Here is a 25,670-nt window from a genome sequence, read left to right on the forward strand (position 1 = left end):
TACTTATAGAAGCAAATGCAAGACAAAATTTACAGCAAATGAGGCGATGATGCTGCCAGCATAGACAAGAACATAGCTCATTCCTTGCAGCTCTGACTCACCAGGTAGGTGAGAGGGGCAGGGTAGATCCCATTTGCCTCCACAGACTGCCCTTCCCAAGGGCAGACCCCAGCTCCTTCTTTTTGGTCAGCATTACTACTCTGCAGAGCCAGCACACAGCATGAACACCTTTTGAAGCATCAGCCTGAGAACTTACCCACGCATTTGCCTTGGTCTGAGAAGCGGTAGCCCTCGGAGCACTCACAGCGGAAGGTGCCTGGCAGGTTGTTGCAGATCGCTTGGCTGCCGCACACGGAGGGCTGCTCTGAGCACTCGTCGATATCTGCAGGAAATTGTGTGAGAATGCACATTCTTTTCAAACCTCTTCCAGGATCACCAAGCGATAATAAAATAGACAGCACTTTCTCTGAGAATGGATCTATGTTAACTTAACATATATTTTTCTCTATCCCTGAAATAATGTGAAATAAAACATTTCTTTTTTTCTGTGTATAACTTTAGAAAGTAACTCCCCAGGCCCTTTCACTAAGGAAGGGTGAGCTTCTCTCAATAAGCCCCTGACATCAATGAGAAATAACACATCTGAAGGATACAGAGACAAGTCTGGTCTCTGGATGAAGGCCCTAAATTTGACAGGATATTTAAATACACTGCTGCTCAAACTTTTGCAAGGCATGGTGGGGCAGGCCTGTAATTCCAGCCCTCTGGGAGATAAAGACAGGCAGATAGCAAGTTCAAGCCCAGCCTGTGCTATTTAAGGACTTAGAAAGACCTTGCCACAAAATAAAAAATGTTTTAAGAGCGAGAGCTTTGAGTTCAATCACAGCACCCACACAGAACAAAACAAAAAATAACCTTTCTCCAATTATAATTACATATGAAGGCTGGACAATTCAAAGCCTAATTGTGGATTTCTGAATGTTGTTTAAAGTTTACCAGACCGAAACAAAAGTGATTAACTCCTAACACGTTGAATGAAGGCCTGGAGTGATGGCCTGTCATATGGCAACACTACAGCCATGACTATGGAGTCATGTAGATTTTCAGATGTGCTTTGGATCACGTTCAAGCTAGCTTCCTTTAGTTATTAAGTGGTGTGGTCTCAGGCAAGTGACCTAACTATTCAGCCTGAGTCTCCCCATAGGTAAACAAGCATAGTAACACTCATCCTGAGGATTCTAGAAAATGAAGGCCTAGCACGCTCAACATGTAGATATTCTTGTAATTATTAGGCATTTCTCCTAAATCCTCCTCCGTAATGATAAGCATGGTTGAGAACACAGCCCTCAGAAAACCACCAGGCTTTGGGAGCCAGTCTGTGGCTACCAATAGCGGAGAAACGGAGCTAACCTCTCCTTAACCTGGTTCCTGTCCACTGATGGGTTGCAGTGAAAGTGAGGTCCTCCCTCACACTCAGCATGTACACAGCTCCTCCCAAGAGGTGTGTGCAGATTTCACGTCAGCTGAGACCATTCAGCTGCCCCTTCAACCCCTCTCCCCAGCACTCTAAGGTGACTTTCACACTCTGCAGTCTCCAGGGTCCTCTCTGATGGCCAGCCTGGTCAGGCCCTTCATTGCTGAGACAATGGTCTCTCCGGCTTCTTGGACAACACAGCACAAGGCAGTAAACATCCTTGCCACATCAGCCCACAGTTTGTTCTCTGCCCAGCCAAAAGCCCAAACTAAATGTTATTCAATCTTTTGAAGATATACTGATGTGTACACACATATACATGTGAGCATGATGTGTTTATGACACAGGATCTCAAACACAGGACTGTGCCTGGCCCGTGTGAGGGTTCTATGAGCTGCGCCAGGCTGAGGATGAGGACCACGCAGCAAGTGAGCGCCTCCCAGTGCCACGTGCCAGTGGCTGCTCCCCCGACAGGAAGAAACATCATGCTGTGCCCGCTGCCCTTGTCCTTCTCCTCTTGGAGGATTCTCCCACAGATGGCCAGACGCGGAGTGTAGGGCTGCAGGCCAGGCACTCAGACCCAAAAGCCAGAGAACAGAGCAGCAGTTTTCAATCAAGAGGACACAGCAAAATCACCAAGGGAAGTTTTCCAATCTTCCCCCTCCCAAGAACACTTACGCAGACGGAAGCTATATTTTTTGAAAAAGATTCTGGAGCATCAGGCTCTTCCCCACACCTGCAGTTCCTCCAGAACCACAAACAGGATCTCAGGAGGGTGGGACGATCCCCAGGCAAGGCCCCCAGTACCATGCAGGTTTATACATATGCGGTCAGGCTGGTGACATCCAGGTCTTACTAGAAAGTCCCTAACAGTTTCCCTGCTAATATCTTGTGGTTCTTGCAGTTTGGGAATTTCTCCTTGTGTGTTATTTAAAATTCTTCCATAAATTGAGGCCAAGGCCTTAACTCCTTCTTTAATGGAAATAGTGCCCTGGTAACTATAACAACGGTCTCTTACAGCATTCCACAGTATCCGCTTAAAGATCATGATTCTTATTACTCAACATCTGTCTGGCCTCTCAGGAAGGATCTTCCTTTTGCAAAATCATTCTCTAGTCCAACAGGAAATGCTATTGAACAGGATTCAATAGAAAGATTTTTTTTTTTTTTTTTTTGAGACAGGGCCTTGCTATGTAGCCCAGGCTGGCCTTGAACCCATGGCAATCCTCCTGCTTCAGCCTCTGAGTGCTGGAGTTAGACATGTGGGTCACCACGCTCAACAATTATCTTTTTGAAGTCTTTTCAAAGTGGCTACTTTTCACAAATTTTCAACAGCTCTGTTTCTTTAATATGTCCCTTTTATAAAGGCCAGATTCTTTGAAGAATCTCACTGATTTGTGAATCGCCCTCCAAAGACCCCAAAATTATTCAGTGAGGGTTAACTGAAACTGTCTCTACAGATTCCACATTTCGGATATACAGCCACCACTATGCCACACACTCCCAGTGACCAGAGCTCCACAGTCCCACTGGAATTCTCCAACCTCCCTAGAAGGCCCATTGTGAGATGTCTGGCCCAAACGAGCCCTGCTGTGGAAGTCACACATCATTATGTCAACAGTGCACACACTGAATCACAGAAGTTCACCCTCACTCTCCTCAAAGGCCCTGCCTGAATCAAAACCACATGAGAAGTGATCTGCTTAATGCAATTTCCTATCAAAAGCCCAAGTCCTGAGGCATAAATGCTGGGAGGAGTGTTCTAGTGACCTACAACAATAAGTAGCCCGACAGGAATATCCCCACATTCCGCAGAGCTAACACCCCAGAATAATGGCTGACCACCAAACAAAACCCAGTGTACACATGACCACTTGCATGCCTGCCTGGTAGGGATAGCCAAAGGTTTCCTGAGACACAGCAGATTGCATAAGGCAGGACTGGCCTTCTGAAGGGACGCGCTCCCTCTGTGACAAGCTGAGGCACCAAGGTGGCATCAAGAGAAAGGCTGTAGGACAACAGCAGCAGGTGGCGTTGCTTGCAAGTATGAAGTACAGATGCACACATTAGGGAAGTACAGAGAGATGAGGGCAAGTGTCATCTGCATCTTTAACTGCTTCCGGACCATCATCTCCACAGACTAGAAGGGACACACACACACACACACAGCATCAGGCTGCTTGGAACTTGGAATAGAGCAGCTATTTAAGACTGTCATACACCTTACTGGGCAACTGACAATCACCCAGTGAAGCAGTGTTATATCCCCAATGCAGTGTTGTGTTACCAGGAAGGTGAGTCTCAGACTGAATTTTATTTCGTGTCCAAATGTATCAGCAAGCTTCCAAACAGTCACATAACTGCTTCTGTGAGCCCAAGACCCTGCTCTCCAACATTTCAGGTTTCCTGATGAGCACCCTGCATGGAATTGACACTGGGAGACAAATCCCGCAACACACTGCACCAGGATCTGCCACAACAGTACCCCAAATCCATCATCGGTCAGCAAAAAGAATTCCAAGGCTTCTGGGCTTCCAGACTTGTATTCTCTGGTCAAGCAAGGGTGGTGGCAATTGCCCACCTTGCTATACCTGAATACATTCTTCATTCCCCCAGGAATGCAGCCTTTAGATCCCTCTTCCTCATTAGGGAGCCCTCTGGTGCAAATCTAAGCAACAGTTTGACATTCCTGCTTTTGGTAAATGGACTAACTTCTCCTTGGAAGTGCACTAAAATTTACTGACATATAAATACCAGGTGATTTATATTAAAGTTGAATTATAAATAATAAAATAAACACAAGGAGGAAGAGAAATACAGATGTTTAGGATAGAAGCTCAAGTTCAAATATTCTGTCACTGGCTCACTTCCATTAGTCAGGCTGGTTGCTACGAAAACAAAATGAAAACAGAAGACAGCAAGTGCCATCAAGGCCGCAGAGGACTGGAGCCTTTGCGCACTACAGGTGACAATGTAACATGGCACATCCACTAGAGAACACAATGTACAAAGTCCTCAAGAATTCAACACAGAAGTGCAGTATGATCCAGCAATCTCACGCTATGGGACACAACCAAAAGAATTGAATACATTCGCGGGGCTTTCAAGGGGATTTGTGCACCTATGTGCATAGCAGTATTATTTCCAAGAACCAAAAGGTGTCCGTCCATCAATACAATGTGGTGAAATATTATTCAACCTTAAAAGTATTCTGACATATGCTACTGTGTGGATGAACCTTGAGGACAATGTAGTAAGTGTAATAAGCCAGAACAAAATTCCACTGACATGAGGCTTCAAATATAGACAGAAAATAAAAGTGAGATAAGTGGTTGGGTGAGGAGAATGTGGAGCACCTGTTTAAAAAAGAGTCCACTATGCAAGATGAAGAGTTCTAGAGAAGGATGGTGGGGATGGCTGTACAACAATGTGAATGTACTTTGTATCACTGAACTGCACATTAAAAATAGTTACAATGATAAATTTCACCAGGTGTGGTAGCACACACTGTTAATTCCAGCACTCTGGGAGCCTAAAGAATGCAAACTCCAGCCCTGCCTGGGCAATTTAGTAATTTAGTTAGACCCTGTCTCAAAATAAAAAACTTTTAAAAGGAGCTTGGGGAATGGGGATGTAGCTCAATGCAAAGGTCTTTGGCTTAATACAATCCTCCTGCCTCAGCCTCCCAAGTGCTGGGATTTACAGGCATGCACCACCATGACAGCTTTTTATTTTATCACAGTTAAACATAACTTTAAAAAAACATGTAAAAGAGTCTCTCGTTCCATGTTACAGAATTGAAATAAAATGGTATTTGTGAATTCCTTAACACAGAGCCTGAATAAATTACATAATCACAACTATAAGGTATATTCCAGCTGCGCTTATATTCCTAGAGTTAGCAGCAACGGTGGCTTTTGTTTCCCTTCAAATCTGGAGCACAGCATGGAATTTGGCCCCGCTCTTGGGAGTTAGGCCCCCAAATCCTACAAAGGAGCAGTACTCCTAAACTCACCCAGGGCACAGCAGGTGCATGAGCAGTTCAGGCTCTCCCACCCCCAGTTCGACTACATGAGCGTCTTCCCAGTGAACTGCCCCAAGCCCCCACCTCCCACACACAACCCACAGGATGTACCGTAGCAGGTCCGCCCATCTCCACGGAAGCCAATGGAGCACTCGCAGGTGAATGTTGTCCCTTGGCCAGGGCGACAGGCTGCATTGGTGTCACAGCCGTGAGTGCCGATGTAGCAAGGATTCTGAAGGGCATCGGGGGAGCCCTCTGTGAAGGAAGAGAGGCGGGAAGAAATCAGTGTCCAACAACTCCTGCAGGCCCCCTCCTTTCCACTGAAGCAAGCCACAGGAGACAGAGAGGAATAGCGGAGCTAGCCCGGCACCTCTCGTGTCACCTGGGGGTGGGACCAGTGAATCAGGCCTCTCTTCCCCACTTCCTGTATCAGTAAAAATGTTTTATCGGCACCAGTCATACTTGTTCGCTTCCATGTGGCCTCTGGCTGCTTCTGTGTGACCATGGCAGAATGAGATGAAGATGGCTGGCAAAGGCTACAGTATCTACCACCTGGTCCTTTTAGGAAAGAAAAGCTGATCACTGATCTCTGGAGCCACAGCTGTCAAAGGGGAGAACCACGCCTCCCCTCCCCCTGCCTGGGAACTAAAGTGAGGATGCACTGGCCAGCTGGGGGAGTAACATGGGTAAGGAAGAAAAGTCAAAACAACTGAAAAAAGACCTAAATTATAAGGACCCCAGGCATTCAGATGGGGACAATGGGAAGTCAGATGGTGACGTATCACAAAAGTTCGATGTTACGGCTTATGTCTAGATGATCCCCCCCAAAACTTCATGCAGTCATGGGATGGGGGGCTTTTCAGAGGGGACTGGATCTAGAGTATATGGTATTGAGAGCAAGAGTGTATGATTACTAAATCAGTCTACTGAAGGCTTTGGCATGGTTCTGGCTAGAAATTAAGACTATGAGTGCTACACCCACCCTAGGGAAGGTACACCCTAGGGAAGGTAGGCTACATAAAACATAAGGGACAGAAAGAGGGTTAACATGCCCTCACTTGCCTGCTGGCTGTGGACTATTTCTGCTCTATGATGAGCCTCTGCATTACGCCCTGCCTTGGAGTTAGCTGATTATGGACTGAAACTTCTGCAAACTATGAGCTAAACAAACCTTTTCTCCTTTACCTTTAGGTGCTTGGCATTTTGTCTCAGCAATAAGAAAAAGTACCTGAGACACCCTAGTGTTGTGCAGTCCCCAGGGTAAGAGTTTGTCTTCGTGCCTGATTTTATTTAGATTTCTTAAGCCCAAAGTACACAATTACTTTCAAAATGGGAGCATTAAGAGTTTTTTTAAAAGTTCTTCCTTGAAAGAATAAAGAAAGTGTGCTCTATACACACAATAGAATATTGCATAGACTTTTAAAAAGAATGAAATCGTGTCATTTGTGACAACATGAATGATTCTGGAGGAGGTTAACTGAAATCTGGCACAAACAGATAAATACCCTATAATCTCACTTAAATGTGGGAGCTAATAAAGCTGATATCTAATAAAGGGGCAGAGCTAATAAAGCTGATCTCTCTGATAAAGGGGCAGAGAACTGAGAGTGTGGTTAATGGTTACAGAGAGAGGGTGGGAGCTGGACAGGAGAAATGACCTCTAACATTGTATTGCGCAGTGGGTTAATTCTGTTTGGCAACAATTGCATGTGTAAAAACAGTAGAGAGGATTTTGAATGCTTTCCTCACAAATGATAAGTGTTTGAGGGATAAATATACCAATTATTCTAATCTAATCATATACGGTATACGTGTTAAAATTAATTACACTGCAACCCATAAATATATGCAATTATTAATGCATTAATTAAAAATAAGTTTTGAGAAAAGGTCTGCCAAAGCCAGCAGCATCCTTTGGTTGATCGTCTGTGTAAGGTAACTCATGAGGTTAGTATTCTTCTCTTCCCCTAGATAGGATATAATCAGCCCTTCGGTTAGAATATATGCAGGTAGGATTTCCAAGAATCACAGGTGGAAAGATATTTTTTTCTTAGCCAATATTTTAGCACAATTTTCTCCTATAGATAGAAAGAGACCAAAAACCTAATTTAAAGAGCAGGGTTTCAATGAGTGAGTCCAGAGAGCTTGTCCCTCACCCCTCACGGGTCCAATGGAGTTGCTGAGGGCGTAGCGCAGGATCCTCTCCTCCTGGTTGTACAGGACAAACACGCTGTCCACCGAGAGCTGCTGTGTGCTGGGCAGGGCCTGTCGCGCTGTGTCATGCACACACTCTTCAAAGGTGATGGTCTGGCGCCACTGGTAAACGTAGGTGTGTGACGGTGCCGCACCAGCTGGCTCAGGCTCAGTCACCGTGTACTCCCGGGTGGAGGAGGACATGATCACTGGGGTGCAGCAGGGCAGGAAGGGACAAGGCAAGAGACAAGAGAGATCTTTAGACGCACTCATGCTTTGGAGCCATCAGTGGCATTCCCTGCCCACAATGCAAGAGATGACAGCGGTATAGGACAGTTTAACAGAGTGGATCAGGTTTGAGAGTTGTGCAGCTTCCTACACTTCTCACACCTTCATTAGTGGTATTTACACTTTTTTAACCCCTTGCACCAAAGATGGAGTGCTTGTTGGCAGTAGATGCTCTATTGGTTAAAATAACACACACATTTGGGATTATCATTTCATAATTTAGTTCACAGTCATGTTAGATAAAAAGGTTAACATGCAGAGGAAAAACAATATTCTGCTTACTTCTTCATGGGTTTACCAAACACAATTATGAAGATTAAGCCCTCATTCCACTTACTATGATTTGCCCTTGGACATCAAATGAACATACATACCACGTATTGTTTCAGATAACGAATATTCTTTATGGTTATTACTGTGCTCTAAAATTACTCAGATCAAGCTGGGTGTGGTGGCGAACACCTATAATCTAGCACTTGGGAGGCTGAGTGAGAAGGATTGCTTCGAGCTCAAGAGCAACCTAGTCTGCAAAGTGATTTCAAGGCCATCCTGAATTGTAAAGTGAAACCTTGACTCTAAAAGACCAAACAATAAATAAACAAATGAAATTACTCATATTAATAAAGACAACTTCAACAACTGAAAAAGACTGTAGAATGCCTATAGAAAATCCTAAAGAACCTGCATTATTAACATCTCTTGTTTTTTATATCAAATAGTTCCCTGGAATTTCCTAGACTCCTAGCACTACAGATCAAGGTCTGGTGGAATGAGTGTATTTTTGGAAAGAGATAAAACCAAATTCATTCCTCACACTACTTGCAAGCTGTGTGTGTGACCACACAGCTGTCACTAGCAGTGTTAGCTTCAGTTTCTTTCTTAGAACAGGAGTGATGGGTGGATGAGGACATATATATAAAAGGTGCAGAATCAAGCAGACTGATCTCCTAGCCAGGGCAACTACCATTTACTGAGAAGTTAATGCCTTCTGTAAGTTACTTTACTTAGAGTTAATAAATTGCGGTTAGTCCAAATCACCCCAGGGCAAGCAGTTCTGTAACATTAAGAAATGGAATAAATGGGTTTTAGCAGTCAATTTTGGAAAAGTTATCATGAGTAAACCTCAGCAGAGGGACACAGTCTTCCCCACTCAGACTACAGCCGCTATTTGCGCATGTGACAAAAATTTTCAACTTCCTATTAAAAAAAAAAAGGATATAAAAGACTCTTTATATTTTTCCATTCTACTGCAGTTGGCTCCCTATTAGAAGCATAAAAGCCAGAGGATAAATAAAAGATCAGTGTAAGATGCTTCTGTCCAGCTCCCACGTGCTGGCTTCAGAGAGCCTACCTGCTCCCGGCACTGGCTCCCTCCTGCACCAATATGCAAAGCCCTAGGCATCTGCACAACCTTTCTGGACAGTTCTTAGGTTGATACAGTGACACACCAGTAATTCCAGCAAGTGTGTCACCTGTAATCCTGGCAGGCTGTGGCAGGAGAATTACAAGTTCGAGGCCACAGTGGGTAACTCAGTCAAAGCCTTGTCTTAAAGAATAAAATACAGGTTGAGGACACAGCTCTGTATGGAGGCCAAGTTTAATACCCAGTACCCAAAAAATAAGTTCTATTATTTGACTCAGTGCCTCTGTTTCTAGAAACTGTCTCTGAAAAGAATCAATTTGATCAAGAAAGATGGTCATTTAAATTCAGAACGAGTAGGGAAAAGTGAAAACAGGAAAGAGGAGAATAATTTAAATTAACAGCCATCCAACAGAATTAGCCAGTTCCTTTAAAATGTCTGGGGCCAGGGGGCAGTGATATAGCTCAGCAGCACATCACCTGCTCGGCAAGGGTGAGGTCTCGAGTTCAATTCCCAGTACCCATCCCACCCAAAATGTCTTCAGGCCAGGCATGGTGACACACACCTGTAATCCTAGAACTAGGGTGGCTGAGGCAGGAAAGTTCAAGACCAGCCTGGGCTACAAAATGAGTTCAAGGGCAGCCTGAACTGCATAGCAAAACCCTGGCTTAAAAAAACAAAACAGAAGTCTTCAAAGGTTACTTGGTTAACTGTTAAATACTTACGATTTTTTGTCTTTTTCCTTTTTATTGGTACCAGGGATCGAACTCACGGATGCCTGCTTGCAAGGCAGATGCTTATGCCGCTGAGCTAAATCCCCAGCCCCAATACTTATGATTTTTAATGACACATAACTGCGATGTCACTGAAACAAAATGCCTCACTGCAGATTATATAATCATACTGTATCAATGTCAAATTTCTTGATTTTGATACTTACAATGTGGCTTTGTAGGAGAATGTCCTTGTCAGGAAAAGCACAAGAAGCATTTAGAGCATTAATTCTCATGATACATACACTTACTCTGAAATGGTCAGAAAGGTGTGTGTGTGTGTGTGTGTGTGTGCGCGTGTGTGCATGCCATACGTACATGTGGCAAAATGTTAACAATTGGTAAATCATATATAGAAACTGCTCTATTTTCAATTTTCCTTTAAGTTGAAATCAGCTACCAGATGGAGAGTAAATGCAGTGATAAGAACTACAAATAGATGTATGTTTCAAAACTATTTTATCTTAAATTATACGACAAGTTGGGAAATTTAAGCTGAATAAAGATAGGTGAGGGAGATTAGTAAGTACAGAATGAAATTAAGTAATTGTCTCCAGATTTTACAATTCCGTTATGCTTACTTTCTGCCTTACACTAAATTCTCTAAAAGTGTGCCCTGCACGGAAGGTCCAGTGTTTTTCCCTCTTTAAGCCCTGGAGATGGCCTCAGGTCCAGCAGACCACTGGGGTGTGGAGTGTGAGGGGTATGGCGATGTCCCCGGGGGTGACTCACCCGAGCCGGAGTAGTGGTAGAGCTCTGTATAGGGCTCGATGGTCACAGAGGAACCGGCCGGGATCTGTGGCACGCGGCCCTCCAGCTCCGTGTCAATAGTCAGGTGTCCGTGCTCGTCGATGCCACTGAACTGCTGCCTGATGACCAGCTTGCCCGGGTGCCCCACAAAGGTCACCTCGGCCTGGCGCGTGAACTCACCCCCTGCAAAAAAAGCAAGATGAGCCTGTCAGTTATCTGCTGTCTGGCTGGCAAACCCTCCCGCCTTGCCTGTGCTCACAGTGCCAACGTATGACTGATAGAACGTGGAGCTAGTGACACTGAGGACAAAGCCCAGGCAGCCAAGTGGCCCAAGTACAGAAGAGAGAAGCTGCTTCCAGGAGATGTGTGGCTCAGGAGTTGTGCCAGAAAAAAGGGGCCTTGGGTCTGACTGTATTCCAGTGGTGGTAAGCCTATGACACAGGTACCACAGTGGGCTGTTTGTATCATTGAAAGCTCTAAAATCTCTCTGCTGTGTTAAGAACTGGCTGGGTGAACTTAAGTAAGTTGCTTAACCTCTCTAAGTTTCTATTTCCTGATGATATAAAAAGAGATGCAATCTACCTTGTGAAAGTAACAGGAGATAAGTGTTCCACAAAATTGTTGAAGCCAGACATAATGGTGCATGACTTGTAATGCCCAGCGCAACAGGATGCAGGAACTGCAAGTGACCAGAAATGAGGTGCAGCACACCAGCTCCAAGAAAACGGGAAAATACTATCCCTCTATTTAGTTTTTTCCCTTTTCCACCAGAGTAGACACTCTTTACAGCAAACTAGAGCCCCAGAGTTAATTCGTATACCACTATTTATTTTTGTATTTTTTATAGATTTTGAGAACTAAAAAAAAGGTTTTTTTCTATCTCTAAATGGTTAAAATAATCAATATAAGAACAAGTAAAGTTATGTATGGGTATTACATGCCTATAATCCTAGAGGCTGAGGCAGGAGGATCACAAGTTCAAACCCAGCCTGGGCAACACAGCAACCTAAAATAAAATTCTGTCTCACAATAAAAAATTAAGTCTCAGTGCAAAAGCTCTGGGTTCAATCTAGTACACACATACACACACAGTGAAAAATGCATGAAATTTAAATTTCAAGTAGCCATTAACCAAGTTTTATTAGAACACAATCAGACTCATCCATTTACACATTGTATTGTTTGCTTTTTTTCCCACAGTGACACGGCGGAGTAGTTCCAACAGAGACCAGATAACCTGACATATTCAGAGAAAGCTTAAAATGTTTACTTTCTGTCCCTTTGCAGAGCCTGACCAAGTTTCAAAGGTCCAACTGATAACACAGGTTCCCAGCAATTTACAGAAGCTTTCCAGGTAACAAAGATTTGCTGGGTAATGAAATGGAAGACTCTCCCCTGTGCTACAGTGTCACTCACCCACTTGCAAAGCAAAGCCCCTGAGAAAGCCCCACAGAGAAGAAGCATTTGCATGTGCAGGAAGCTCGCATGCCAGCATGGATGTGGATCTGATACTCCAAATACATGTCTGTGGGTAGGGAAGAAAACACAGCCCAAAAAATAGCAAGTAGGATGGGAAGATTCACTCCTTTCCAAATACATACCCTCTTTTTCTTAAAATTATTATAAACAGGGCCAGGAGTTTAGCTCAGTGGCCTAAGTGCCTGCCCAGCAAGCATAAGGTTGTGAGTTCAATCCCCGGTACCAAAAAACAAAAACCAAATTATTATAAACAGCCAAGCTAGCCAGAAACACTATATGCTGTTGGATAGGACCAGGGCCTCGAGAGAGCCAGGACAAAGGTGAAACACATCTCAACTATGGCTGAGACACATCTGTTGGACACCAGACCTCAAGATAAAAACAAAATGACCAGACTCGTATACTTCCTCAAAGGACAAACACTAGGCCTAATGAAGCCAAAATAGCCATCAGTCACCCCTGTGGGTGACCAAGACCTCTGGACCTACCATTTCCTAGAAAAAGTCTGTTCTGTCCTTGCCCACTAGCTATGCAACTTGCTTTCCCATTGGTTCAGTATTACCTAAGCAGTTACACTTATAATCTTACGGGTTGAGCAGAGCTCTGACTCACATTATACCCATGTGTATTGCTCTATAAAATTTCCCTGCAAAGTGGGGTTCTTGGGCAACCCATTCGGGCCCCCTCCTATTTCTCTGACAGGAACTGTCTATCTCTTAATAAATATTTACTACTCTTAACAACCTCTGTTTATCCTAGAATTCATTCTTCAACTTTTAGAGCACACAAACTTGGCATACCAGATATCTAACAGGCTGGGAGTTATATTTCCCTCACTTCATATTTGAAAGTTCTGACATTCACTCTGTAACAAAATGGCCATCCTTCAGGAAGTTATGCATTTAAACTGACAACAGGAGCAGTTATCCAGGTGAAGCTAGACAGAGAGGCGGGAGCTCCAGACGCCTCTGGAACTGGGCAGGAGGCACATCTAGGGAGTCAGAGATAAGCCACAGGTCCCGAAGTGATGAGATGAGGATACAGCCTCTGCTATTCCAGCTGTTCCCAGGAATGGGCCACAGACACACAGGTGACTGGCTTTCCAAGAGGAAGGGAGGGGCCACCATGACAACAAAGAAACAGCCCCCAAATCATCTGTCCACATAGTCCCTAGTTCCAAAAGACATAGCTTCTCGGGTTTCCTAGGATGCAGGAGGGTGATATGTATCAGGTTTAATTGACCAGCCAGAAGTGACAGGTTCTTCTTCTCTGAGCTGACATTGAGATGTCAAATGTCAGCCCTGGATGCCTATGTGAGTGTAGAGAAGCTGACATCACAGTTCTAACTCTCTAGCATGACACTGTTCCTCCACCAAGCACATTTCTAGGCAGTCTCCACGAATGAATACAGTATGTGTTAATTCCATGTCTTCATCTTATTTCTAGGATAGAAAATAAGGGCCTCTGTCCACAGACAGAACACTTATCAGAAAGCACCTGCAGACACAGTGCCCTCTGCGTTCCCAGGCCTCCCCCAGGAACCGCTGCGTGGCCCACTGACTTTAATGTCTGATATAAATTACCGGTGATGCTGAAGCCATTCTTGAATCCGTTCTGCTCCACAGCAAACATCCACCCAATGATGCCTCCGATGGGTGCCAGAGGAAGCAGGGAGTAGCCGACGGTCTCGGGGATGGTGCTGATGGCCGTGTAGGAGCGCCCATGGTTCATCACCACGTAGGAGTGGAGGTCAGTGTTCTCAAAGACTACAGGGGTATGGCTGCTGCCCACAAAAATCCTGCCCTTCACCTTGCCATTGACACGCTGCGGGGAGCCTGAGCCAGAAACAAAGAAAGAAAGTGTATGTGCTTTGCAGCCAGCTTCCCGAGCACTACGATGGGTGACAGAAATATACAGTGCATATTTAAATTTAAAAACTTATGGTATAAGACACATGGCCACAATTCCCCCTCAGAATACTCCTTCTCTCTTCCTATACACCTGGAAGAAAACTGTTAACAGTTAAGTCAGGGCAACATGGTGAATGTTCATTTTGTATACCATGCACCTCTGTAATTTTTGAATATATATAACTTGCATATAGATGTACTGTTTAATCAGACAAAAAGCACTAGAAAAATTAAGTCAGCCAGGCACACATAGTGATGCACAGTTGTAATCTCAGCACTTAGGAGGCTGAGGCAAAAGAATCCCAAACTCAAGCCCAGTCTGGACAATTTACCAACTTGGTAAGACTCTGTGTTAAAATAAAAAATAAAGGGTTGGGAATATAATTCATTGAAAAGGTCTGTGTTTAATCCCCAGTACTGCAAAAGTAAAAAAGACAGACAGACAGACAGGAAAGAAAGGGAGTTAAGTTACTTTTACTGTATTCAAATAAAAAAACTGAAAGCTGCCATGTGACTCAGCAATCCCAATTCCTCCAAATATAATCAAGAGAACAGAACACATAGTCCACACAAAAAGCTGTGTGTACTCACAAAAAAGGGAAATAACCCAAATATCCATCAACTGTTGAACAGACAAAACATGTCATTATCCATCCACTGGGATATTATATGGCTAGAGAAAGGAACAAAGCACTGACTCATGACACAACATGGACAAAACTCGAAAACATTGCAGGAAGTGGCACAAGCCAGACACAAAAGTTCACACATGATGTACGATTCCACTGATACAAAATATCCTAATCAGGAAAACCCATGGAACCAGAAAATAATTGGGGTGGTGGGGGCGAGGGCTGGGAGAGATGCGGGAGAAAGCAGAGTGACTGCTCAGGGGTTCATACATTGCTTGCTTCTGTGATGACAGACACGTTCTAGAATTAGAGGGAATTTTTATACAGTTCTGTGACTATATTAAGACTCATCAAATTACATGCGTTTAAAAGGTAAGTGAATTAGATCTCAAATAAGTGAACAAAAATTGAAGGGAAAGGTGAAACAAAGGTCATTCTGGACTGCTCAGGTCTGAAGCAAACTGCTCCGAGTTGCTGAACAGGGTCACAGACCAGCCAGGGCATCTCTGACACAGAATAATTCTGCACACACACTGAGTCATCCCACTGGGGAATCCTTCTGAAGCTTGCAGGCTCACAGCAAAAAAATGCATCCCAGGGACAATTACAAAAACAAGGAAGAAAGCCAAGTTAAGGAAACCAAACATTTTTTTTCTACCAAACTTGAGCTAGAAAAGAATTTTTTAAGTAGCAAGAATCCAACAAATATTTAAACCACAAAGCTATTACAGGACGAGCATATAATGTTAAAATTTGTGGCTGAACAAATTTGCCATCTCTGAGTTTGCTGCCAAACAAACTGCTCAGCATGTTGGGCTCTGATCTTGGGGAGAAAAAGGATAACGAGGTTGCTCCTTAAGAATTAACTTTTGCTGTGGATTTTGGAAACCCTCGAAGGGTGGAGAGGTAAAAAAGCCAAGGCTAAAACAAAGAAGCTAAGCACACCATGAGGTTGGGGGAAGTTCGGAAGAAAACGCTTTAAAGAAGTCTATACTACCCTGCAAAATTAATATGAAGAGTATGCTAGATTTTATTTCATTGTTGAATAGTTTTAAAAATTACTAAATGATAATTAGGGCAAGGAATCTGAGAAATAGAACGTATTTCTCCAACTGGGTTTTATTTAATCAAAATTCATAAGCAAGTTAAATTCCTCATTAGGACCCAGGATCTAGCTTAGTGGCATACACGCTTGCCTGGCAAGTGTGAGGTCATGAGTTCAATCCCTGGTACCAAATGAATAAATAAAGGCAGGGCATGGTGGCACATGCCTATAATCCCAGCGTTTGAGAGGCTGAGGCAGGAGGAAAGCTGCAAGTTCAAGGGCAGCTTAGGCTACAAAGTGAGTTTATGTCCAACCTGAACTGCATAGTAACTCTCTGTCTCCAGACCAAAAAAAAAGTCCTCATTAAGCACACAAGGAAAGTAACTTGTGCCTGGTGAGGCAATCTGGTGGCACTTGAAAGACAAAGGCTCATGGGCATTGTTGTTTCTGATTCTGTTTCTGATTCTGTTGTGTGGCATGAGAGGTCTCACTCAGAATGTCAGCTGTCACCAGGATCTCAGATGTACCATCAGAGAACATTAAAACCCGCTAGTCCTTTGAAGGGCAGAGCTGAATGCTGATCTTAGCACGTCAGGGAATCCACTTAGGAGTGGGCCCACTGTGGGTCGAGCCCTCAGGAATTGCTGAGCACACCTCTGGGCTCCAGCACCACCATGCCGTAATTTCAGGAACACAAGGTCACAGTAATGGGGGTAGAATGATGAGAATAAATCTGACCCACTGCTGGCTATGGTCTAAGCCAGCCTTCTGCTTCACAACCACTAAGATAGACAGGTCTACAACAATGCCACATATAACTAGACAGACTCTAAGGACAAAGACACAAAAGAGGTTTAAAGTAAACTGAGGAGAAGGGTGGGGGACTTGAACAGTCCCTGGTCCAGGCTGCATAATTTCAGCTCAGCTTGGGTAGCTGGGAAGATGGCTCCCAACGGTCATCACCTTATTGATGACAAAATAGTGCTGGAAAGGAAGAGATTCCACACCAAGGTAGAAAAACAGATACTCACCAAGGAACAAGCAATGAGAGAAGGACAAAGAACAGGAGATAAGAGATGAAACTCCACCAACTGTACACTTCAGAGGTCTGGGCAAAGGCTATGCCTCTAAACAAGCACGAACACAAAACCTCCACCCCTCGCCCCACAATGGTAACACCTGGAAGCCGATACCTTCTGCAACGCACTGCCTGCCGTTGCCCGTGTAGCCGGCCACGCAGCTACAGCAGAAGCCAGTCCTGTAGTCTCTGCACTCCGCATGCACTGAGCACTGGTGTCTGTTGCTGGCACACGTCTGCTGGGAATCCGTGGTGTAGCTGAACACTGTCTCGAGAACACAAGGGCACACTGTTACCACTTCACCCCACTCCAGGCCAGGAGGATTCTCCCTGCAGGACTGCCATCTGCCTGGGCCCTGAAGAACCTGGCTCATCACAGCGGGCTACTGCCCACTACAGACAGCTGGTGACACGGTGATACAGCTCTGTTATTCAAACCCCTGGGGCAAACAGGTCTAACAGTGAGAAATGATAAATGTGAGCTATTGAAAACTGCTGCCACCCAGGGTCCTCGGTGTCACTGAAACAACATTAGGTGGCTGCCATTCAACATCAGTCTGACAACAACATCTATCCAATGTGGTCAGAAGAATCAGCTTCACAGGGCTGGGAATTTAGCTCAGCGGTAAAAGTGCCTGCCTTGCAAGAATAAGCTTCACATTTAGGGGGACTTCAAATGTATATTCTTTTTACTATTTCCCATAATTGTGTTAAAATATACATAACACAAAATTTCCTATCTTAACAACCTTAATTTTGGTGTTTTTTTTTTTCTTTTATGTGTGCATGTGTACACCAAGAATCGAATTCACAGCCTCACGCTTGCCATGCAGGCACTGTGCTGCTGAGCTATATTCCTGGCTCCAACCTTAAGTTTTTTGTTTAAATTTTAACCCTTCCCTTCTCCCCAGGGAATAATTCAGAAGCTTTGATATTCAAAAACTGATGAGACTTAATCCTTCAGTTTTATCTGTTCTAAAAGCCTTTGACCCAAGCAAGAATCAAAAGGAATCTCTCCCTGGTTTAAATTTCTACCTCCCAGGCTCACTTCATTAGAATCATAGACCATTAAATTTAATGATTCAGAGCAAATTAATATGGAATGAAGTTCAAAAGCAGAAGAGGGGTGAACCGTTTCGAGGAGGTCAGTGATCTTGCTTGTAACTGACAGTCTGAGTGAAGATAAAAGCCAGGTTAAACCCAAGCAGGTTCCATCAGCCCTTCATTCTCCACGGGGGATTTCCAGTGTGGAGAAGGATGGTGTTTGGAGCTGACAGTGTGTGTTTTGCTGAATCAGAAGCCCCGCTCTCAGCAGGTCCACTATGGCCTACATAGCTGAAGGTGAAACCAGATAACACCAGGAATGTGCTGCTGGCCACAACAGGCTGACCTTTCTATTAAATACAGCAAAATAACTGGGAAATGGGACAGAAAAACAGCTGTCATAGACACATTCTGACTTCAAATCCAAGCATTTTCCAGAATCAAGTAGTACACTGCCATAAGTTGTTGGGGCTAACCACAGTTTCATTTAAATGGGGTGATTTCACAAATAAGGGTTTCAGTGATATCCAGGAAGGGTGGCATGGAAGTAAGATGAGACGCCCAATTTCAACATCTATTCACTCAGCACTGCAGGGAGATGGCTCTGTGCTCTGTGGCAGACAGAGCGCCACCCGCTGAGAGATGTGGGCATTACCTCAGAATTCAGGGCACAGAATGTATGGGGCAGGGAGGGGCTAAGGCAGGGATCCACATCCTCGTCCTCCACCAAATGGCTGCTTCTCCACTTCTGTGTCTCAGAAGGGACAGCACGCATTACCCAGCGAGCACAGGGTCTGGAGAACTCAGTAAGAACAAACATCTCTGACCACTGCTATGAAAAATACCAGAACAAGTAAGAAGAATGAAAATAAGTGACTAGTGTGGAATGGACATAGACTTCTCTGGGAGTCTTGGAATAACTTCTTATTAGAAGCAGTAAGAAGTCATAGAAAACCTGCTTCGGGTTTGGAATGGTGGTGTGCACCTATAATCCTAGCTACTCAGGAGGCTGAAGCAGGAGGATTGAAAGTTCAAGGACAGCTGGGCAACTTAGCAAGACTCTTTCTCAAAATTAAAAAGCAAACATAAAGGACTCAGGATGTAGCTCAGTGATAGAGCACATATCTAGAATGTGTGAGTCCCTGGGCTCAGTCTCCAGGAAGAAGGTGTTTTTTCTCAAAATGTAAGAAAAGCTTGATACATAATGGTAGACTAGATCTTCACAAAATTGTCATTTTCATAGGAAGCCTGTGGTTATTTTGTATTTTTAATCTTCACAAATCAGCTCCAAAGCTGATGGAACCTGGGAGGAAAATTAATCAGTTATTCTAATTCCAAAACCAAGAGGAAATAAATGTCAAAGATAAGCTGCAGAAGTAGCCAAAAGTACTTCTAAAATGTTTTTTCAGCTGGACGAATACATTTCGTCCACAAATAAGAAAAGTTAGCTTTCAAAATAACTTTAAAGCATATTTTCCTTTAAAACAGACAGCTGCAGGGGGGGGTGGGGGTGGGGGACTATAATCCCAGCATTCCAAAGGCTGAAGCAGGAGAATCACCATGGGTTTGAGGCCAGCCTGGGCTAGATAGCCTGATCTCAAAAAAATAAAAAAAAGAAATAAGACCAGAATACAAGGAATCTTGAAAGAGGGCACACCCCACAGCTCCAGAACCATAGTTCTGAAGCCAAACGATAACTGGGCAGCTACTAAACCATCAGGCCTACACATCTCAGCCGCTGCTGTGAACTCTCAGCCACTGCTTCCCAAAGCTCCCATCCTTGTGACCTACTATGTGATGTACAAGGGCCCCCTACCGCCACCCTAGTAACAATAGTCCTTCCTGGACACCCAAGTGTCCAAGGGCATCCCCAGCCAACTGCAACTTAAACGGTCTTACCAACTCCTGTTTCCTCCACTTCATCCACATCTATGACCTGGGGCTGCTGTTGGGGAAACTTCTCCACCGGCAACTGGAAAGACCTGGACCCCTCAGTAGTCTCATGGCGTGGGGAGAGGGCACGAGGTACATCGTATGTGTCAATGTCTCCCCTTTTTGAAATCTTGAAGGGCAAAGATGGGGTTGCTGCATCCTCCAGGCCAAGATGAGTGGTCATATGGTCATAATCTTCGACTTCTCCTGCAAACTTTGCTCCATTGTCGGGTTGGAGGCTCACCTCCGCCTGAACCACACCTTTGGCAGTGGCTGGACTCCCAATCTCAAACACCCATGCGCCCTCGAGCCCACAGTTGCTGCTCCTAAGGGAAAGAAAGGCTTCTTGAAAACAGGCCTGTAGTCCTCAAGCAGCCCACTCACCACCAGGAGGAGCCCTTGGGACCCGTGTGGATCAGAAACCAGAGCCTGTGATCACCTGTCCACCTGAGCAGGGGCTGGAGGGCAGGAGGGCAGTGGCTGTCTCACCTGACTGCCATGGAGCTCAGACAGTCCAGGGATATTGGGTAAACTGAGTCCAGATAGGCACGCTGAGAGGGTCCCCCTCAGCCATTCCTGAGGACACCTTCAGGACTCAGGTTATGGACCCAACCATATGAGCTTATGGGTTGGAGTCTTTTTATTCTCTCCACTATTTGCTTTCCCTAGCAGAGTGCATGTAACAGAAAATACACAGGTGGGCTTTGATACAACAGCTCCTCAAGCCCTTGGAATTTCCAAAGTGTTTGTATGTTAATAAGCTGAGTGGGATTTGGGGGCTTCATAGGTTCAGATTAGGTGGCTGCCGGCCAGAGCGACCTGGCCAGGACTGGATATTGGCAGGTTCGGCCTCATCCCCACCTCCAAGGAAGTAAGACTGGAGAATGAATCAATCACCAATGGTCAATGATGTAACCAACTGCATGTACTTAAAGGGAAGGCCATAAAAACCCTAAATGGCACAGCTGGAGACAGAGGGAGGTGGGGGGCAGGAGTTGGAACCCCTTCCCTGCACCTGTTCTGGATTTTTCCTTTTGGCTGTTGCAGAGGTGTCTTCTTTATGATACCCTTTCTAGAATAAGGTGCTTTTAGGGTTTTGAGAGCCTTTCAAGCAAATGGGGTGGGGGCAGTCCTGTGGGGCAGGGCCCCTCCATACTTGTGTAATCTACACTAACTCCTGACAATTACTGCCAGAACTAAAGGGTGAGGTGATAGCAAATAAGCTATAAAATCTAAAGGCATTTTATAATTATATATACACAGCAGAATAATCCTATCACTGTTTGCTCACTATTTTTAATGCTCTGTTTTTGTTTTGTTTGGTGCTGGAGATCAACCCAGAACCTCACATTCAATGGCAAGCACTTTACCATTGAGTTTAATCCCTACCTCTCATTTTTTAATATTCTTATGCACCAGTGAATAGAAGGTAAGTAAATGAAAATTATATAAAATGGCAAGATTACACAATGAAGTTTGAAGAATGTTCTAAACCTGTTGTTAAATACAAAAATTATGGGGCTGGGGATTTAGCTCAGCGGCATAAGCACCTGCCTTGCAAGCAGGCGGTCGTGAGTTCGATCCCTGGTACTGATAAAAATGAAAGACAAAAAAAAAAAATGGCCAAAAAAATACAAAAATTATTAAAAAGTTAAATTGTTTGAAAAGTTATATATATACTTTTTTTGGTTTCTTAAGACAAGGTCTTCCTGTGTAATTCAGAATGGCCTTGAGCTCACTATGTAACCCAGGCCATGAAGCTCCTCCTGCCTCATCCTTCCAAATGCTGGAATTACAGGTGTGCACCACCATTCTCATCTAAATTATATATTTTAAAAGGCAAAAGTACTCAAAAATTTATCTTCTGCTAATAATTTTAGTAGTATTTGTGTTCTTGAAGTTCTTCAAGTGTACTGTAAATTTACAGTAAGGAGAAAAAATATAATAGTGCATTTTTTCACAACTCCCATAGTGACTGACGTGACATTAGTAACCTGAACTTGATCAGGGGAAGAATGTTTATACCACAAAAATAAGCCAAGTCCTATGAATCAGGGCTCCAGCCATCATAAAACCAGATGTTAAGGATTTACCAGCATACCACTAAGTAAGGGCAGAGACATTTTAGGCTAGATTTAGACAATCTGAACCTGGAGGGAGGGGCCTCTCTTTATTTCTTAAAGACCAATGAGAAAGAAAGGGCTTTATTTAAAAAAAAAAAAAAAGAAAGAAAGAAAGAAAGAAATTGGTTTGAGCTGTCTCTCCTTTGCCAAATCTACAACACGCCCAAGAGCACTGTTACATTGGGCGACGCTCAATCTTTTAAGACTCCCCCTCTGTCAGCGTGAAAAGAAAGTGATTTATTTTCCTAGTCTCTGGTTCTGGCAAGGACATGATCTTGAATGATCTTTATTTGCATCTTCGTATTTGCAGAGGTCATGGTAAAAACCATTTTAGATTAGGATGACACCTAAAAACAGGATTCGTGTTCATTCGTTCCCTTACATTCATCAGAGATAGTATTTCATATTATGAAAGTTAGGAGTGTAGCTCAGTGGTAGAGCTCTTGCCTAGCAAGTACGAGAGCCTGGGTCCCATGCTCAGCACCACAAAACAAACAAACAAACAAACAAAAAGCCCCGAGGCAGAGGATAATGATTGTAAAGCTAGACTGGACTCTATAATGAGTTTGAGGCCAGCCTGAACTACATAGTGAGACCCCATCTCAAAAAAACAAAAAAACAAACAAACCTTAACTAGATACAAAATTTAAATCCATAAGATCATTGTTAGGGAATGATCTATAATACCTATTACATTTTCCTTGGTAAAATAATAATAATAATAATATTGGAGAATCTACTGAGGCATACCTGGTCAAGTTTTCAATCGACTTGCTATCATTAGCAAATATATTATACACTCCGTCACTCTTCCAAAAGAATCCCACTAAACCTTGGCTGAAAGCAACCATAGCAGGCACTTGGCTCTCCTCCTTCTTGTAGAAAGTCTTATAGAACTGCAGACCATCTTTGGGGTACAGAAAAATGGCGTAGGTGCTGGCATTGGAGGAGGCCAGAACAGCCTGGAACGTGTTTCTCTGTGGAGATGAATGAAAATCCAGTTACCCAGCAACACACGCATGGATCTCAAAATGTGCTATTCACCAGGCTACATATAAGAAGTCCTGTTGATGGCTGCAGCTTCATCTTATCCTGTAGGATCACACATTCCAGTACAGCCTTTCTAGACTGTCTCTAAGACCATCTCTAAGACATGTCAACATGTGGTCTCCTGATCATTTAATGAATATACAAGATATGAAGAAAAAGCTGGATGTTTAATTTTTTAAAATTATTACAGTAGGACGCATTGCCAATAATCTCCCTCAACATACACCCCCCCACACATACACACAATACTTCAAACACTGCTGTCCCATCATTCCTCTGCTTTCCGCAGTTCTGAAAGTCCTCTTTTGTGAATCTCTTTAGTTGTGCTATTGTGTCTGCCTTGACGTCCTGAACCAATTCAAAAACGCTTACTTTTCTTGGGCCTGAGATTTAGCTCAGCAGCATGAGTGCCTGCCTGGCAAGTACAAGGTCGTGAGTTCAATCCCTGGTCCCCTCACCAAAAATGTTTACTTTCCTTGGTCACTCTGGAGAAGAGCCAGAAGTGACATGGTGCCATTATGAGCCTGCCTTTCAGCTGTGTTGGATGGCACCTGGCAGCAGCACTCACTCAATTTTTGGTCGCATCAAAAGACACTATGAAAGTAGACTTCCAGAACTGCTTCAGAAAATGGCAAGAACAATGGGATAAGCATCTTTAAGGAGGAATACTGGGGAGAGGCGCTCTTAATAGCAGGGCAGCTTTTACTGTGATTGTTTCTTTCTTTAGAAACACCATTCTTTTCAATCACACTGGTAATCACTTCTCTATTAGAAGCTAGCTTTCTGACCGCTGCCACTTCAAGGAAGAACACCCAGGGGTTGCTGCTTACTGGTCCTATTTTTACCATGTAGGCATCTTCTCAGGACCTGGCTTCTCAGGACATCCAATCATCACTGAAATATAGATTTATATACCCTTGCAGAAGTTTCTGGACGTTTCATACCTGCAATGACCAGCCTACTCTTTTTTGCTTTAGATCTCCCTTTCTGACCAATAACAGAGGGACTGGGCTTACACTAGGAGAGTAGAGTGTAAAGTTAGTGTGTCACACCATTTGCACTTGTGCCCGGGTAGTGCTTACCTGGCCTTCCTGGGCAGCGTTCCTGCTGGACCCTTGGTAGGGGGCCACAGATTCCCAGGTCACCACCACCACACTGCTAGGCTGGAAAGAGACCTCTGGGAAGCCTCTCTGGACGTACTCTGCCGCCAGCTGAGTGATGGAGGGGGACAGGTCTTCTCGATAATACACCTTCCCAAGGCCGTCAGTTGTGTCTAAGTCTGCTAGGAAAGGTGCCACCGCGCTGAAGGTGGGTGGAAAGAGTCCAGGATGGGATTCTTTGGCAGGCGGTTCGCTCATGGCAATGATGCCATTTGTGGTGACCTGTACAAAACCAAGTGTGGTTAAAAGGAGTGCAGAAAACACTTTGTTTTTCGTAGGTGAGCTGTCACAGGGACCCACACCATTAGTCACAACCCTGCCACGTCAGGTACAGAAGCTTAGTCAAGTGACTCAGACTGTAGGTCTCAAGTTTCCTCCTGCCTCATGTGAAATGCTTTGTGGCCAACCATGACCCAAATGTACAATATCATTCAAACCTTACTGATTCACCCACAGATGGAGAAAACATGAGCACAGGACTCTGCTAAGTGTGTGGGGACATCCACGAGTAGGACTGGGCCCTGCCTTCAAGAGACTGGTGATCTAGAAGCTGAAGGGTGAGACACACAGAGTACACAATAACATGTCCAGACATAAATCCACATGAGACAATTATTGTGACTGACTTAGATTGGCGGCTAACCTGTAGTAACCGTTTACAATGTTCCAGGCACCTAAGTGACACCCAATCTTCTGACGAACTCCAGAAGGCCAGGTGTTACTAAAATCCATACGGTGCTGGCAGGGAAACTTAGGTGAATTTATCAATTTGTCCAAAATTACCAAGTGAGCTGAGCATGGGGTGCACAGCTATAATTCCAGCACTGAGGAAGCTGAAGCAGGAGCATTGTCACCAGTTTGAGGCCAGCCTAGGCTACATAGTGAGTTCAAAGCCATCTATAACTACATAGCAAGAACCTGTCTCAAAAAAACTGGGGAAAAAACCCACAAACAAACCCAGGAAGTCACCAAGTAATTAGTGGATTCAAACACCAAGAACCCAACTCACAAGTTGGTCATCTATATTTAGCGCATGTACAGATTTCTTGAGATCATTTCTACCTTCCAACGGGACATCACCAATTTTCTTTTCAGCTAAAACCCACACTACTTGAAAAAACAGGGACAGGCCACTGAGGTACCATGGCAACCAGCCTTGTGGTAGTGCACTATAGAAGACCAAGTGGATGGCTCTCCTTGAAAGCAAAACTGTTACCTCTGCATTATTTAAACTGGGCCCTTTCTCCATGTACTGATATGTGTAGAGCTGGCTATGTTTCTTTATCCCTTCAAATGGCTGTAAGCAATGCAAATAAGGCTAGCTAAAGTCCTGATATGTAATCTTTAAGGCCAA

General features: G+C 44.2%; 1 protein-coding gene across 1 annotated transcript in view; it reads right to left on the reverse strand.

Annotated features, from left to right (window-relative positions):
- Nid1 (nidogen 1) overlaps positions 1-25,670 on the reverse strand; it is an 85,711-nt gene that overhangs the window by 35,430 nt on the left and 24,611 nt on the right. Inside the window, exons 2-10 of the mRNA XM_003473369.5 lie at positions 24,239-24,538; positions 22,857-23,083; positions 19,951-20,309; positions 17,123-17,272; positions 13,926-14,177; positions 10,846-11,046; positions 7,655-7,900; positions 5,610-5,753; positions 257-382 (exon numbers count right to left, since the gene is read on the reverse strand). Coding sequence (XP_003473417.1) covers positions 257-382; positions 5,610-5,753; positions 7,655-7,900; positions 10,846-11,046; positions 13,926-14,177; positions 17,123-17,272; positions 19,951-20,309; positions 22,857-23,083; positions 24,239-24,538 — 2,005 coding nt within the window. The remainder of the gene's footprint in view (positions 1-256; positions 383-5,609; positions 5,754-7,654; positions 7,901-10,845; positions 11,047-13,925; positions 14,178-17,122; positions 17,273-19,950; positions 20,310-22,856; positions 23,084-24,238; positions 24,539-25,670) is intronic.

The sequence above is a fragment of the Cavia porcellus genome, unplaced genomic scaffold (genome assembly GCF_034190915.1).
Source record: "Cavia porcellus strain 051 isolate PalLab524CR breed Dunkin Hartley unplaced genomic scaffold, mCavPor4.1 scaffold_13, whole genome shotgun sequence".
NCBI classification, from domain to species: Eukaryota; Metazoa; Chordata; class Mammalia; order Rodentia; family Caviidae; genus Cavia; species Cavia porcellus.